The sequence below is a fragment of the Xyrauchen texanus genome, chromosome 20 (genome assembly GCF_025860055.1).
Source record: "Xyrauchen texanus isolate HMW12.3.18 chromosome 20, RBS_HiC_50CHRs, whole genome shotgun sequence".
Classification (NCBI taxonomy): domain Eukaryota; kingdom Metazoa; phylum Chordata; class Actinopteri; order Cypriniformes; family Catostomidae; genus Xyrauchen; species Xyrauchen texanus.
The window spans coordinates 38,522,784-38,540,036 of record NC_068295.1 but is presented as its reverse complement, the minus strand read 5'-3'; the positions used below and the strand labels follow the sequence as shown (position 1 = coordinate 38,540,036).

Genomic DNA, 17,253 nt, shown 5'->3' with positions numbered 1-17,253 from the left:
CGGAAGGCACAGGCGGTATACGACATTTTGACTTACCAATAAGAACGCTCGTTTTAGATGCGATTGGATATTTTCTAACCAATCATATTTTCCATTTCAATAAGGGCTATGCTTATTTTTATACTCTTCATAGATGATGAGTTGTCCAGTACTTATATCAAATGTCATATTTTTATGTCTTTTACTGCTGTATGTGGTGTGTTTTATCCCTCATGATCACTGGTGTGCACAGTAAGGGGGCTACACCATCCACCGCGGCATGCACGCACAACTCACCACGCACCACACCTAGAGCGAACCACATTATAGCGATCACGAGGAGGTTACCCCATGTGACTCTACCCTCCCTAGCAACCGGGCCAATTTGGTTGCTTAGGAGACCTGGCTGGAGTCACTCAGCACACCCTTGATTCGATCTCATGACTCCAGGGGTGGTAGTTAGCGTCAATACTCGCTGAGCTACCCAGGCCCCCTAAAAATTGAATTCTTGTAAAAATATCTAAAAATCCTTAAAACAAGATCAATTTGATTGGGCTTGTTTTAGAAACAATGCTGCATAAGATATTTAGCTTTTTCAGAGAATGTATTTTTATCATGTGTATAAAAATACATACTACAGTTTTTATAGTCAAAACAAGTGAAAAAATCTACCAGTGCTGAAGAAGTAATCCAAAGTATTTAGAATATGTTACTGACCTTGAGTAATCTAACAGAATACATTACAAATTACATTTTACAGCATGTATTCTGTAATCTGTAGTGGAATACATTTCAAAAGTAACCCTCCCAACCCTGCATATTCCAAATTACTCTCCAAAACCCTTATCAACCTCGACCAGATGAAAACTACAAAGACAGACATGAAATTGTTCTTTTAATTCTTTCAAATAAATCATATAAAATCAAATCAATTATTCATGAACTGGCCAAAGAATTTAAGGGTGTAGAGTTAAATTAGAAAACACATTAGACGTTTAAATTTCAATTTCAAATTCACTATTGTTTTATATAGAATTGTTCTAAAGTCTTATAGAGTATTTACCGCAATTACATCAGAAGTAACTGTAATTAAATTACTGAAAAAATAAGAGTAATCCCTTACTTTATTTTTTTTAATTAAAAATAAATGTAATTAGAGTAATTCATTTAGTGTGTGTGTGTGTGTGTGTGTGTGTGCGTGCGTGCGAGCGAGTGAGTGCATGGACACTTCAGCTAGCAAGAGAATACGTGTCACATGAGGTGCGTGCAGTGTTTGTTCTGTTATTCACCTTCACGTGACTCAGAAATTGCCGCTTGTCACATGACTTTACGGCGCATGCGCAGCCATGTAACACAAACAACCACAATGTGCAGCCGCAGTGTCAGGAAGGGAAGTGGTTTTGATAGACTCCTGAAGTGACTCAACTACACAGTGTTTTCGCAAGGATTGTAACTGCAGCCCTTCTTACGCTCAGACAGCAAAAATACGTTAAAAGTCGAACATAAAAACGGAAAAGCGTCGAGCAACAGATCAGTGGAAGAACAACAGGAACAGGTAACTGTCATATTATGTTGCTCTTGCGTCTTACTCACTTTTTGAGCTGCTCTTTTATGCCCTTTGTTGCCTGTGTGTCAACGCTGACCTAATAAATTCGCCTTTTGTTTTTGTCGATCAAATGGAAGGATTGTCTCCACCTGGAAGGATGAGATCTATTGCAGTTGCTGTCTTATTTTGTGCTGGATTTTTCCACTTGTCATCAGTGTTTGCACATCCTCGGTATGTTATTGAGATAGATTGACACATACATACTTGGGTAGTTGATATCAAATACTGAGGGATGAGGGATTAAGGTGCGTACACACTGCCAGCGACTTTATCGCTGCAGGTCGCCAGTGGCTGGCGGTGAAGTCGCTAGTGGGTGTTACCACTACTGGTCGCCTAGTAACGTTTATAAATGACATTCACGGATGCCACTCCATTGCTGTTGACAGCGAATCTCTTTACTTGCCACTAAAAACAAACATTTTGGAGGGAAAAGACTAAATATAAATGGAATCAGTACATAAAATGCTTTATATTAAAGATGAATGAGAAACAAGGCGTGCTGTTTGCCATATCTGTTTTATCTGCGGCGAAAACGCAAACGCCGGTCTGTCTGGGTCCATAAAATCCCCGCGATCTCAGATACACCTTTCCACGCAGTATTTTTCTTAAAAATGTCCTTGTACGTGGGAAGAGACATATAGAGCACTGGAAAATTGCTAACAGCAAGAATTAGCCTTTCATCCACCTTTCCGTTACTGCAGGAGCTGAGAGAGAGAGAGAAAGGATCACGTGAGCTCTCCCGTCTTCTCTCCTATTGGCTGTCGCTTCCGTTAGTCGCTCCAAAGTTGAACTTTTCTCAACTTTGTCGCGTCGCTGGACACGCCCACATCTAGCGCCAACGGTCGCGACAGCTCGTGTCGCCGGAAGTCGCTGTGCTCGCATTGAAAATGAATGGTATTGAGTCGCTGTCGCGCGCGATGTCGCTGGCAGTGTGTACGCACCTTTAAATGGAATATTTGTACTTTTAAAAATTCACTTGTCACACCTCAAAACCTTTTAAAATCAAATAGTGAAGGCAAAAGGTGATTAATATGGTATAATACCTAAAAGACGATGTCCTGGCACATCACTTAAAATGTACACTATCACTTATACGTTCTTATAAATTGTAACTAAGTCTTCATGTGAATTAAAAAATATATATAACTTCATGGACGTGTCATGCATCAGCTATGCAGATACATGGAGTTTATTGATCATGTGTGGGGAAATGGGGTGTATTACTCAACAATGTACATACAATACGCGGTACAGCATACCACACACTGCATGTTGCAATGAAAACTGAAACGACTGGAACAACATGCAAAATTTATATTACAGTGAAAACAAGATATTAGAAAGGGTAAATATTATAAAACATTTACTCAGTAGACACAGTGTTCACAAAAGCATCTACTGGATGTATTGTAGACAATTACAACATTGCAACTGTGACATTTTTAAGTGCCAGATCATGTTGTAATTAAACCAAATAGTTTGTTTGAAGTTGCATGGAAGTTTAATTATTAAACTTGATAGTGTGAAAACTTATGAAAACATACCCACATAGCAAAATTCAGTTGAATCAACGTTGAAATATGGTTTGGCAGAAATGTTGAAACTACGTTGAAGCCTAACATTGATCCGATGTTGAAAGTGTCCCCTCTACTTTTGTGTTGAATCAACATCAGATTTTCAACCATACTGACATTTAATCAATGGTGATTCAACCATCATCTAAATGAGAATCTACATTTAAATTTCAGTTGATTTTATGTTGAAATAATGTTACTTAATCAATGGTGAATCAACCATCATCTAATGAGAATCTACAAATCAATTTAAGTTGATTTTATGTTGATTTTATGTTGAAATAATGTTACTGAATCAATATTGGTTCAACCATTATCTAAAAGGTATAAAATTAATTTATATGCATTAATATATATATATATATATATATATATATATATATATATATATTAAAATGAGTGATGGGCATTGTATCTTGCAGAACAATCAACATCAACCTCCATTGAAAATACACTCTATTTAGCAGTAGGCCTAAGACTGCCACCAACAATAGGACTAACCGTATAATAACAACAGACACATTTTGGATTCATTTAGTTATATGGATAAAAACATTTATTAGATTTTTTAAGATTTTTTTTCTTTTTTTTTAATGCAACAAACAAAACATGAAGAACAAGGGGGTGATGCTATGTGTGTGAGTGGGCTTGTATGTGTGCAGGGCCATAGCACATCTGAAGAGGACACTGTGGGAGAGAAGCAGAGACAACATGTCAGCACTCACGATGAAACATTTTGCAGAGCAACTTATGCAACAGCTATTTAGTAATATTAGGAATATCAAATTCACTTACATCTAATTTTTCTTTAAGCCTCCTGCACGCCAAGGAGCGTAACGTAGCCAGTTCTTCACGATGTCACTGAAGGCCTGCTGTGTGAGCTTCCTGTCACACTGCCGAGAAGCAACTGAAAGACATGAATCCAAAATGGTTGTTTTAGGAATGATAAGATACTCATTGCATCAGTTGGGTTGAAATAACTTGTTGCCAGCTGAAAACAGCACAAGGAATATTAAGTTAAACTCACCAAACATGCAGTCTTGCAGGCAAGTTTCCCTAAATGGCAGCTTGGCCTCACTGTGTTTGTACGCTTTCCCTGCCCAACTAAATTTACAGGCCAGGCCGTTTGTTAAGGCTGCTGCCAGCATCCTCCTGATCATGCAGGTCGAGCTGGTGCCTCCCACCATGGCCAAGCGGACAATCTATTGAGATGTGAGGAAAAATGGATTTAAGTACAATTCCAGTTTGCCTGTTGATGTAACTCAATTGGAACACTGGTGTTAAAGGTCCGACCATGCGGAACATGGATAAAAAACAGTGAAATGTTAAAATGTTGAAAATGTAGAAATGTTGGGAAATCCATTACAGGAACATGACTCTCCATGAGCTAGGGGAAGGTGTAACATCTGTCTATGCATGTTTAATAACATCTAGAGGACATAAGCTTTCAGAAAATGTAAGTTTTGAGTGGTATATTGGATTTCCCTAAATAGTAGAGACCAAAATGTAAAGTCTTTCTACTTGATTCACAAGGCGAATCTCGATAATGACCGGCGTTCTATACATTATCCCTTACTTAACATTCTGATCAATGTTCAGCATGGTCAGACCTTTCAAAAACAATTGGTTTTGTTGGATTATGGGGTAGGGGTGGGGTGCGCAGTAAGGCCCAACAGCACCTGGTAAGGCCCGCCTAATATGCAGAATGTCTCATTATGCAGCTCAGTTTATCAAACAAATTACCATCTTTTGTCGGACTGCCTCTGTTTTTAAGAGGGCTTCGGCCTCATTAAAGTCCTCCTCGTTTGTGATAGGCAGCTGGACGGGGAGCGGCTCTCGGCTTGTGGCTGGTCCACTAGCTGGGGTTCTACCCTCGGCCATTTCCCCATGATGAACTGCACATCTCGTGAAAGTTCCTTCACCACCACTAGCACTTCGGCAAGCATCCCTGTCATCTTTTGGATGGCGAGGTCTTAAACAAGGGTAAAAACAAATTGTCATGAGATAAAAATGTGCAAAAATACTTCTGTGGTTACATAGCACAACATTTTCTAATAGACTTGCCTTTCAAAAGCTGCCCATTTTCACCTTGTGGGGCACGAAATGGGGTGTGCATGGTCCCATACGGTGATATACTGGCACCTGCAAAACAAAGATATTAATTTATATATTGGGACCATCAACAAAACTTTGAGAGGGCAGATTGTGTTGTCAGCTACCAAAGGACGTCATTTTATGTCATGCTATGTCAATTTCATTGTGGAATTCTGTGTCCACGGCTGTACAAAAAGTGTTGCTGGAAGTATGGCATCATACCCTCTCTCTGTGGGTATCTTATTATGATGATGATTATCATTAGCTGTAGTATTAGTATTATTAATATTAGATAGATAGATAGATAGATATCTACTATTAATAATACTAATACTACGGCTAATGATAATCATCATCATAATAACCAGATACTAGTATAAATTAGAGCCCGACCGATAAAGGATTTTGAAGGCCGATACCGATACAAATATTTGTTGGTTTTAAAATCCGATAAACCGATATATCGGCCGATATTTTTTTTTTGCAGAAGAAATGCAGAAGGCATTTTTATAAATGTGTTAAGCCTTGTATTTTTTAAATAAGTTTTATTAATAAAGGCATATAACCAGTTTATTTGTAGTGCACTGACAATAGTTTTATATAATTCGTTTATTAATTAAATTATTAAAAAGACAAAAAGACCTTGAGATATGTTTGGTAATTGTACCTGAATTAATTTAAAATTAATTTGCTATATTTCAGATCAATATATTTGTTTTCCTTCATTTTAATTAACCCTAACTTTATTCTCATCTGAATTATAACTAATTGATTTCCGTATAAAATAATACTACTATTAAAAACACATTTGATTTTCTTTTTTAATCAATGTAGAATGTAACTTAAAAACAAACAGATTAGATTTTTGGTTGGGTGACAGTTGTAGGTTACAGTTTGACAAGAGTTTAGAGTGTGACAAAAGCACAATGTTGTGTTTTATTGTTTTATGTCCCTGTATGATGTCCACAAAATGACAGTATGTTTTTATGTTTCCACTGTTCGATCGCAGCGCCCTCTCTCTCTCTCTCTCTCTCACTCACACACAAACACACACACACAGTTTAATCACGCCCGCGCCTCACTCTCTCTCTCACACACACACACACACACACACACACAGTTTGATCGCGCCCGCGCCTCATTTTACAAGTTTTCTGTTAACTTTGAAACGTTACGGATCTGATCCCCTCCTCGCTAGTGACACACTCGGCTCGCACTTTTGCAACAATATCGTTGACTTGTTGTCACTACAGCAACTGTTTAAATTGTAGCTAGCGTTACCTGCTAGCTAACTAGCTCTAGCACTATTCACATAAATCAATCATGGTCATTCCCTTATTGAGTGATAAAGTTTCCATTTAACGACAAAGTGCCAAAACAAACAACATGTTTATTTTTATTTTTTTAAAACATAAGTCAGTTAAAACTTACCACAAGCAGGAGTGGGTATGAGCAGTCACTGGAAATGGCGCTGGCTAACTGCAGGTCTAACGGTAGCAGCTAGAAACTGATATGGACCGTTCCAAAGAAATATGTTTTTGGTTTCTTACTTGTTTTTTATTTGTTCTCTGTACAGGTTACACACATAACCTAAGATACATGTTAAAAAACCATCACAATCAATCGTCCAAGCATTGTGTTTAATTAAAAATATAATAATTAAAAATATATAAACCCCCTCATCTTAATGGTCTCACCTAGCAGTAACCGCCACTCCTCGTGCGTCCCGCCTGTTTAACTTTGACAGCATTGATTAAACATTGATCTAATGTTTGCAATTCAACCATTAAATTCAACCATAATTCAACGTGGATTCAATAACATTTTTTCAACTTTCAATTCTTCAGTGGTTGATTCACCAACACATTTCAACCATAACCATAAATCAACCATTTCAACCAAAATTCCATGTTGAAATAACATCTTCTGCTATCTGGGTAAGCATGAGGCAGTTTTGGGGGAAGTCACACTCTATAAATGTACAAAATGTTCCTCACGTTATAATTATCACATAGAAATGTTACATTGGGAATTAACTTTGTGCTTTTCTTTTTCTTTTTTAGGGGAGAATGGACGAGTCTCATCATCACCCAACACTGGCCACAGGCATTTTGCAGTGTATTATATTGCCTTTACTTTCATTTACATTATTATATAGCCATTATGTTTGCTCTATTTGTTGTCAGGAGTATAAAGTATTTTGTTTTTTATTTGTAGTTGGAACATTGTAAAACAAATATCAGCTATTGGACTTTGCATGGATTATGGTAGGTTTAACAAGAAGACAAATTTTTGTCAAAGACTCAAATACAAATATACACTCATAACCACTTTATTAGGACCATCTGTACACCTACTTATTCATGTGATTATCTAATCAGCCAATTGTGTGGCAGATGTGCAGTGCATAAAATCATCCAGATACGGGTTAGGAGCTTCAGTTAATGTTCACATCAACAATCAGAATAGGGGAAAAAATTTAATCTCAGTGATTTGGAGTGTGGCGCGATTGTTGGTGCCTTATGGGCTGGTTTGAGTATTTCGGTTACTGCTGATCTCCTGGGATATTCATGCACAACAGTCTCTAGAATTTACTCTGAATGGTGCCAAAAACAAAAAACATCCAGTGAGGGGCAGTTCTGTGGATGGAAATTCTTTGTTGATGCTATAGATCAACAGAGAATGGCCAGACTGGTTTGAACTGACGAAGTCTACAGTAACTCCATAGTCTACAGAGATAACCGCTCTGTACAATTGTGGTGAGAAGAATATAATATCAGAATGTACAATACGTTGAACCTTGAGAATCGGATGGGATACAACAGCTTAAACTTTTTTATAACCATAGTGTTCCTAGTAAAGTGCTCAGTGAGTGTATATATATATATATATATATATATGCATATACTGTGTGTGTATATATTATATAATAAATAAATAAATATATATATATATATATATATATATATATATATATATATACACACACTATAAATTAGGCTAGTTTGTCATGTGAACCTCAAAATCTCATGAACATGAATTCCTAAATTTAATCATCAAGTGATGATGACATGCCAGTGATTATGTTGATATATTTGTTTGTTGCAGTAGTATTTGAAGTTAAATCATTTTATTTATTTCAGGCCCAACACTGGCATTATGTGCAACACATCCTGGCATTTTAATGCCAGTTTGATTAAGGTGATTTCTTAAATTTGTGTTTCTTTGTCAAATATACAGTATAGCAGATGTCAAATATATTTTTGTTTCACCTATATGCACAGTACCATGTTGTGAATGTATGTTTTCAGGATATAATGCCAGAAATGGAGAAGTTCTGGCCAGATCTGCTCAAACCTTCATCTCCAAAATTTTGGTATGTCTAGCTCACTCTGCAAAAGTTGCATACATTTACGTAGCACCATCTCTGCCATTATAGTGCCCAGAATCAATACAATGATTTTACAAATAAGACTTTGCTGAAGTAAACTTGCTTTCAATTGTTTTTACTTATTGAATCAAATAGTGATCTTTATTTGTTTAGGAAATATGAATGGCTGAAACATGGAACTTGTGCTGCGAAAGCAGAGTCACTGAACAGTCAACATAAATACTTCAGCAAAGCCCTTGAGCTGTACCACAAATTTGACCTTAATAGGTGAGTTCTTGTTTTTCTGTGGTAAAGCGTGATTTCATGTCTTGCTGTGTCAGAAAGTTGCTACAGTAGGTACAACAAAGTGTATTTACAATACATTTTTTAATATAATATATTCATTGTTGTCTTTAGGGTTGGGTTGTATGGCCAACATATTATAGGGTCATTCCTTTGCTAGAGGTTCCTGGCTCAGTTTTGTTTTTGATGATGCAAGCCAAAATATGAAATGCCATTGATCAAACTTTACTACAAAATACATTATTTTGTAGAGGGGACGGGGTTAGCTTAGAGTTAGCTTGAGTTCAGCACCCCTTGTTTCATTATATGCCAGTGCCAAATTAAAATAAATAAATAAAACACTTTGTGTTGCTTTTCCACATTAAGTTTACCATGTGACCCAAATTTGTATTTTGATATTACCTTTGCTACCCACATTTTGTTGTCAGCCATTGAAAATTGGTCAAATATAGCAATTACAGATGGAGCCACATTGAGAGACCATATCTCTGGGATATAACCATATATGGCAATTAAGATACAAAAATTTAAGTTTGTTAAGAACCAGAATATAAAAGGATAAAAATATATTTAATGCTTCTGTATTAAATAGTTAAAGAAGTGTTGTATTATTATAGCCACTCCAAAATGTGTTTTTATTTATTTAGCTATGATTGGGCTTTTCTGAGGTTATTTTGTTACCAGTATTTTTGCTCCAATAACATTAATGAAAATGGTCATTTTGACCCCTCTACAAAATACTTTCTTGCTCATCTGTTTATCTTCAGAAAAAGTATTAACAAAATCAAAAATCTGGGGAAGTTTCTGAAATTAGGTTGATTTTACATGGAATAACCCTATATCATGGTATGAGTAATTCTGTATCACGTTTACAGTAAATATGGCTTATATATTAAACGGCCAAGAGTTATGCCCACTTATATTTGTGCAGTTATGTCTACCATGGTATACAGTAGCAAAACCTCCAGCAGTTGACATACGTCATATTACCACCCAACCCTAGTTGATATCAATCTCACATTTCCTCATGAGTGTTGTGTGTTTTCAGTGTTTTAGGGAACAACAAAATTGTGCCCTCTGAAGAGCACTACACGGTAAGTAAAACTTGTGTCTTCCCCACTGTACTGCCAAAGGTAAAACTCAAACTTGAGTTATGACAAAAATCAGGCATCTGAACGCATTCTTTTGCTAAAAAAGCTAGACGCAACACATAAAACAGAATGCGGGTCACGAGAAGAGCTTTTAAATGTTTAAGATCTAATTTGATCACAGCATTTAACTTGAAATCTGCGGACACAACAACAGATTCAAAAGGGAGCGTTATGTGTCGAAAAAGTTTTAAAATGTCCAAGTCACGAATGCATAAGTCAGGCATATGGGGTATCATTTGAAAGCTTAGTATCTGAACTTTTCATAAATAACCATCACTTCTGCATTTACATAAAATAACAAAATAATACATCGTCACAAAGGGGAGGATCCCAGCTTTTTAATTGCACCAATATTGAGCTTCTAGTCCACTTAGAGGCCGAGATATTTGATGAAACAATGGGGGGGGGGGGCAATCAGTCCACAGTATATGTAAATGATGAGCTTTCAAATTTGAGGGGGAAAAATTGCAGGCGTCAACCCTAAAATGCCCCCATGTTGAAGAGGTTAACTAAATTGGTGGACATGGTGCAGCGGTCTACGACGTCCGTCTGGATGGACACAAAAAATTGAACAACCCCTAATTTGAATCCATCCTGTAACAAGTGGATTTGGCTCAATTATGCTTCGATTCTGAGAAAACTTAATGTGAAAATTGCAAAATACACACTTAAACCATGTAACTTTGAAGCCATTTTCCTCAGTTTCAGTGGTGGCATAGTTACTATGTTTTGCCTGATGAAGTATAAGGTGTGGAATTCTCGTTTCTCTGCTGTTGAATGGAAAGTAGATGTTTTCAATTTTTTATCATGACCTTTGACCAAAGAGGCAGCGTGTGTTGTCAGTGATTGATATTCTTTTTTCTAAATAATTCAAAAGCTCAGTTTGCTTTTGGCAGTGTTTATTGTAATTGTCCAGCTTGTTGTTTTTTTTGTTCATGTCAGTGATACAACAACATGTGATTACGCAAATGATACCATATGATGATCTGGGTTATTCTCCCCAAAAGCCTCGTCCATCTAATAAGAGGCATCAAAGCATTTTCCTAAACCACAGCTCACAATCATGTTCAATTTAAAATGTTAATGTATGCTTCGTTGTTTCCAAGCATACACTGGTTTTTAGTAACCTGCATTTGTTGCAATTTCAGCGTTTCAACAGACAGAGTCTGACTTGTGTTCTTCTGTTGCATTCATCCAACTTCTCTATTTCTTAACTGCAATAAACCACATTGGGATGATTAAATGTGTCATATTTTATGTTTGTTTTAGTTTGATGTTATAGAGACAGCCATTGCCAGCTTCTATGGAGTCAAGCCAAAGATTCAGTGCATCCACCCACAAAAGGTATGAATGTGGTTACATGGTATAGTGATAGTATCACATGGTAATAGTGTGTGTGTGTGTGTGTGTGTGTGTGTGTGTGTGTGTGTGTGTGTGTGTACACACATATGCTGTATACCACAGTATATACCATGGTACTGAATTTAGTGATGGACAATAATTCGGCCATTAATTAGTCATTTTGTTATCATCTGGATTGTATAAATAATGGATATACAGAATTGCTGTTTCAAATATTTTTGTGAATATTGAGGAAGTATTCTGTATATTGTTTCAGATTTTGTGTAAATCTCAATTACTTCTAGAAAGTTAAGTCTTGTTAAAACAATTTGATAACACTTTACAATAGGTGTGTAATGGTTTATCGTGGTACGATGCTTTGTAGTTAAAAAAATGTGACTATGTGCATCGTGGAGAGGACTGTTTTTAAAAAATATTTTTATTAATTTAGTGTCTGTTCTATCCGATTCACGCAACATCCTACACCTATGTATCACGGACATACAAATGGAAATTACTTCATATGCACAAGGAGGTCTAAAATACGATTGCACACTAGCAGCTACAGGTGTTGTACTTGTAAATGATTCTAAATTATTATTATTTAACTGGATAGGTATGCACTTCCCTTAAATATGCATTTTTGAAAATAATATTTAGATATTTAGACTGAGACAATACTATTTTAGAAAAATATCATCTCGGAGGCTTGATTAGCCTTATAAGGGGCCGGGGTGTGTAAAATCACAACCCGGCCTGCCCTCCGCCCTGTCACAGTATCTAACAAAATTCTGTATTTTCAGTAAGTAGAATTATTAGCTAATGTTTTGTTTGGTGTCACCATTGCCCTGGTCTGGGCTGTTTTTGTCCCATACGTCTATGATGGATCATTTAGCACTTTTAAGAACAGTACTTTTAGCTACATTTGAAAGGAAACCAAGTGCTTTGTATATGTTTATAAAGTAATAATAATAAAATAAAAAAAGCTTTCAATCTGAACTTTTCTTGATTCTTACTTTGTTAAAAGAATCATGAAATTAACCAAACCTGTGAATGGTGAGATGAGTGAACCGTTACACCCCTACAATAATAAAGTTCCATTTGTTAACATTGGTTAATGTAATAGGTATCATGAATTTACAATGAACAATATTTTTTACAGCATTTATTAGTCTTTCTTAATGTTATTTCATATAAATACAATTGTTCATTGTTAGTTTATTGTTAGTTCATAGTGCATTAACTATTGATAACAGATAGTACTTTTGATTTTAAAAATGTTTTACTCTATTTTGAAATGAACATGAACTAAGATTAATAAATGCTTAAGTATTGTTCATTGTTATCTCATATTTACTAATGTTCTTATCTAATGTAAAAAAAATGTATCCTTATTGTAAAGTGTTACCAAAACAAAGGATTATAAATGATTATCATTTATTTTCACACAATAAATATTCAAATGGTTTGTGTTTGTTTCACACTGTTTAGATGATCATAGTTTATCATAATTTATATTTTTATAATTGATAATTGAAAGTCTGGGACAAAGCTAAAACTGTACATTTTATACATACAGTAAAAGAGATTTTAAAAGTACCAAAAATAAACGATGACTGCCTGACAAAAAGTTTCAAAGTCATTCAAAGTTAATTTGACCTTTTTATATAACAAAATGAAAAACTTGAAATCTGTTTGTTTGAATAAAAATCTACCACTTGGATATATAAGTGCCTGAATTTGAAGAAAGCTGCTCGAAGTTATTTGCATTAAATCGGCCATCACCCACCCAGCTCTCATAGATAACGATATCAGCATGAGTCATTAAAATGAAAAACAAATCTGTACTTTCAAAAGTCCAAACTAGGTTAGCTGCGCAATGACGCACGACTTGCTGTTATTTTTGGTAAACATCTGAAAACAATATAATCATGCTGTGTTTTGCAGGGAGGCCAGTTTCAGACTTTGGGCCAAATTGAGATATGTGTTGACCGGGATTTCCAGCTGATCGACTGTGAAAAGTCGATTAAAGAGATCTGGAGCAATGAGATCCTGTCTGGGTCTTTGAGTGGCCAGTCAGTCCTCAGCGTGTGTGATCACTCCATGCCAGTTTATTACCCTCCAGTGCCGAGCACATCACACAGGTGGTAAACTCGAGACCTCTTGTGTCAATGAGCGATAGGACAAGAATTTACCTCAGAATCATTTTTTCCTAATTACACTATTTGATGCATCCTTTAAATTAATTACATGCTTAATTTTCTTGTTGTTTGAATAATTGCATGCTGGAGCAAATTTACTGAAAATCAAAGGGTAATTAATTCACAGACTGCTGTTTTTATTATTGTTTTAATTACTAAATTCATTTTTATTTACGGCTTTATACAGTTATGTATCTTGCCAAACTGTTAACGTGTGTGTGTGTGTGAGAGAGAGAGATTATTACAGCAGTGCATTGACATTTTATTAAGATTTGCAGTGAGATTCTCATAGCATTTTCATTACAGTAACTCTTGTTGATGAGAACAAAAAAATAAATTTTTTGCATCACTATAAATTATCTTAAGAGGAAAATTTGCTTAGTTGTCATGAAAATAATGTCATTTTCTTTATGCAAAATATGATTTCTTTATTCATCCTTTTGATTTTGGGGTGAAATATTACATGGACATGTTCTTGATAGGGTTTTCTTTATAGATCTACTTGAACTTTCTACTTGAAGTTCCTTTATAATTACATTTTATTGGTTTTATTTTTTACAGCTTTTACCGTTTTTGACAAAACATGCCCTCGAGAGTTTGCTATGTTCTGTTTTCTATGTATTTTATTTGATACATTTTATATTACTTTTAGCATTAAAAGAAACTGTTAAAACTCTAATGTGGAATGTTTATGTGTAAAATTTGTAGCAGGTTTTGAGTTTTGGGACTATGATAGGCTGCTATTGCAAAGTGCACATTCAGGCCACTTGAGGGCAGCGATGTTTTTATCAAGTTTTTCACTGCAACACCAATTTCCTACAAGGAGACAGGTTGCACAGCCTGTGAATATTTTGCACACAATGTGCAGTTAAATACATTGTCTTTCTGTATTTTTAACAAGTGTTTTTAAAAAAGATATCTGATACTTATCTGGATTATGTCAGGTCTTGGCATTTGATATTGATTTGGCAGTGTTAGTTTTTAACCTGCATGAAAGTTGATTATTAGTCTAACTGAACTTAACATGTCAAATATATCCCTTATCTTTGTATTTGGCATTTACATATCTATTGCTGGTGATTTTTTTTTATTTTTTTTTTTATATAAAGACACATATGTTTATATCTTTCTGAAGTATAGTATGTGATAAATGTCTGAAATCATTAAAATATTCATATGTTTTATTGAAAATTTTTTTCTCTTTTCTCACATGCATCTACATGTAGGGAAGTACACATTGTGTATATATAGAGAGAGTATTATTATAATTTATTTGTAAACTGTATTTATATTAAAGCAATATCACACAAGCAAGAGTGTTTTATGTCCAGCTATCAACACGACAGGCCGAGTGCTGCAGTTAATCATAGCCATGGTGATAGATGGACAATACAGCATGATTGCGAGCATGATATTGTTTTTATAAAACGGTTCAATGAACAAGTTAATAAATAAGTAGGGGAAAACTAAGGACTGTCCCAAATAAATTATCTTGTGTCCGGAACTTCTTTCTTATGCCACAGTATCTGCCGTAGCTAGTTCGAACATGCGCCTAAACCTCCATTACTAGTTCAAAAACCCACACTTTTCTAATTCAGAAAAAAGGACGTGTTTGTGTATGAGTGAGAGATGGTGACTGAGCGTGTGATTGCCTGTGACCGTTGCAGTGATGAACAGTAATGCTGCAACTTTTAGTTTAACTCTATTCCTCAGCTGTAGTGTTGTAGTAATCCACTCAGATCGTGGAGTGATGCTGCCATACGTGCTATCTTGAGTTATCCTACGAGTATTTCACACACGTTCAAGTTTTTCATTTTGTATATTTCTTGGGGAACTCTTAATTTGATGCAACACAGAAAGCTTTCTCACCTCCGTCAAATTTACTTGTCCTCCCAACTCGGAAACTTGTAGCAGATTTTGATTTCTCCATCTGTGGTGACTCTCAACTGTGGTTGGCAGTAGAGCTGTTAGTTTAACTCTATTTCTAGTAGCAATCTGAGCAAACATGGATGAAAGTATCATGGTTGGTATGGCAGCACGCAGCACTCTCAACCTGCATGAGCGCTCTGAGTGAGAAGGAAATCCCTGAGGAAAACTTTATGAGAGTTATAACGATGCGAGAGAGAATATGGATTTTGTGGCTGTACTTTTATCTCTACTTAGTTTATAATCTTTTATTTGACATTACTGGGAATGAATTTTAGAGGTGCATGATTTTAAGATGCTGGTATATCTGCAAAGAGAACTGTGCCATACCAAATGAAGAATTCTAGTGGTGGTCAGTTGGGCTGCACGAATTTCATGATATTTAGATATTGAACTTGCGGTATATAGGCATGCTACAATAAAAAACCTGTAGGTGTGTGTGTGTGTGTGTGAGCAAGCAGCTTTTCAAAATAAGAATATGTCAGAGCAAGAATGTTTGCATTTGAACTGATATTTTATATTATATAATACGTAATGCATTACTAATGTTAACATATTACAAGAAGTTTAACAAATTAAACCTTGTGGTGTTACCTTTTATTTACATGGGGCAAGTTGTTACACGTGATTTTATGTTTTAATTTTATTCATTAATAAAACTATTTTTGCTGGCCAAAACAATGGTCTACCTTTTGCATTTTTGCTGTTTCATGAAAAGTTTTGTTTCATATTTTGCAGAACAACTATTATATGGCCTATAAAACATAATAAATATTGTGGAAGATTATTATTTTTGTATTTTATCTTTTTTTACTTTAGACAGTAATTAATATTTCAAAAGAGGGATACTTCTCAAAACAGTGCCAATAAACTGTAGTCTCCCATTGTGTCAACTTACCCCATATAGAGGTACAACATGCCTCTCTAGCAGGTCAAAATGTGTTAAATGGACTTTATCTTTTTTCTTGGGCAATAAATATTAAATGCAGTAAAAAGTGTGACAACAAGCTCTTCCTTACAGTTATTGTTGCAACTAGCAAAGATTGTAATTGTGTTTTTAATATGTGTGCTGAGGAACAGGAAAGCAAGTTCACTTTAACACATGATGGTTTACAGAATATTATTTCTATGAGCCATTAGAGGAAATCTACGAGTGGAATATGTTGTGAGTTTAAACTGAAATGAATCAAGGCAGTTTCGTTTAAGAAACAATCAGCACAAGATAATTTCACAGAGTGCACATGTAAATTCAATCTACTTTTGAATGAATGTTGGAAATTACTTTCAGTAGGTTATTTGGGAAAGCAACTAGGTTTGAGGAAAGCTGTAGTACAGTATGGGCAAGAAGGTATTTTTTCAAAAACCACATCAGACTCTTTAGGTTTTAATGTATTCCCCTGCAATAAAAACCACAAACCTTTCAAACATTTAATTCCCTGAAAATCTATTTAAACGCACCTAATATCTTAAAGTATAACCAAGAGAGAGAGAGAGAGCCTTGATGGTTTTCAGACAAATCCTTTGGTAAATTATGAAACCTATGAAATTCCACATTGCTAAAATTTTACAGCTACTGTATATACGTTTTGGAAAGTGTTTAGGCCTACGTCAATAAAAACATGTGTGGCAGCGGGGGCGTGGTCAAGCGCCCGTCCGAGAGAGAAAAGCGGTAAGGGCGCTTTCACCTGAGCTAAATTATGTCTAACAC

At 35.5% G+C, this 17,253-nt stretch overlaps 1 protein-coding gene across 1 annotated transcript; it reads left to right on the top strand.

Annotated features, from left to right (window-relative positions):
* Positions 1–1,336: 1,336 nt before the first annotated feature.
* Positions 1,337–16,196, top strand: LOC127661037 (ribonuclease T2-like). Its single transcript, XM_052151584.1, has 10 exons — positions 1,337–1,534; positions 1,663–1,756; positions 7,317–7,371; positions 7,471–7,520; positions 8,397–8,454; positions 8,565–8,629; positions 8,798–8,911; positions 9,975–10,020; positions 11,347–11,421; positions 13,366–16,196. The coding sequence occupies exons 2-10, from the start codon at positions 1,683–1,685 to the stop codon at positions 13,567–13,569; spliced, it is 741 nt and encodes a 246-aa protein (XP_052007544.1). The 5' UTR covers positions 1,337–1,534; positions 1,663–1,682; the 3' UTR covers positions 13,570–16,196.
* Positions 16,197–17,253: the final 1,057 nt, after the last annotated feature.

Excerpts from the sequence above, each read along its gene's own strand:
- LOC127661037 (XM_052151584.1), top strand. The coding sequence starts at position 1,683 with ATGAGATCTATTGCAGTTGCTGTCTTATTTTGTGCTGGATTTTTCCAC. Across the intron at positions 7,372-7,470 it reads GGCCACAGGCATTTTGCAGT|TTGGAACATTGTAAAACAAA; the intron begins GTATTATATTGC and ends TTTTATTTGTAG. Across the intron at positions 8,912-9,974 it reads CACAAATTTGACCTTAATAG|TGTTTTAGGGAACAACAAAA; the intron begins GTGAGTTCTTGT and ends GTGTGTTTTCAG.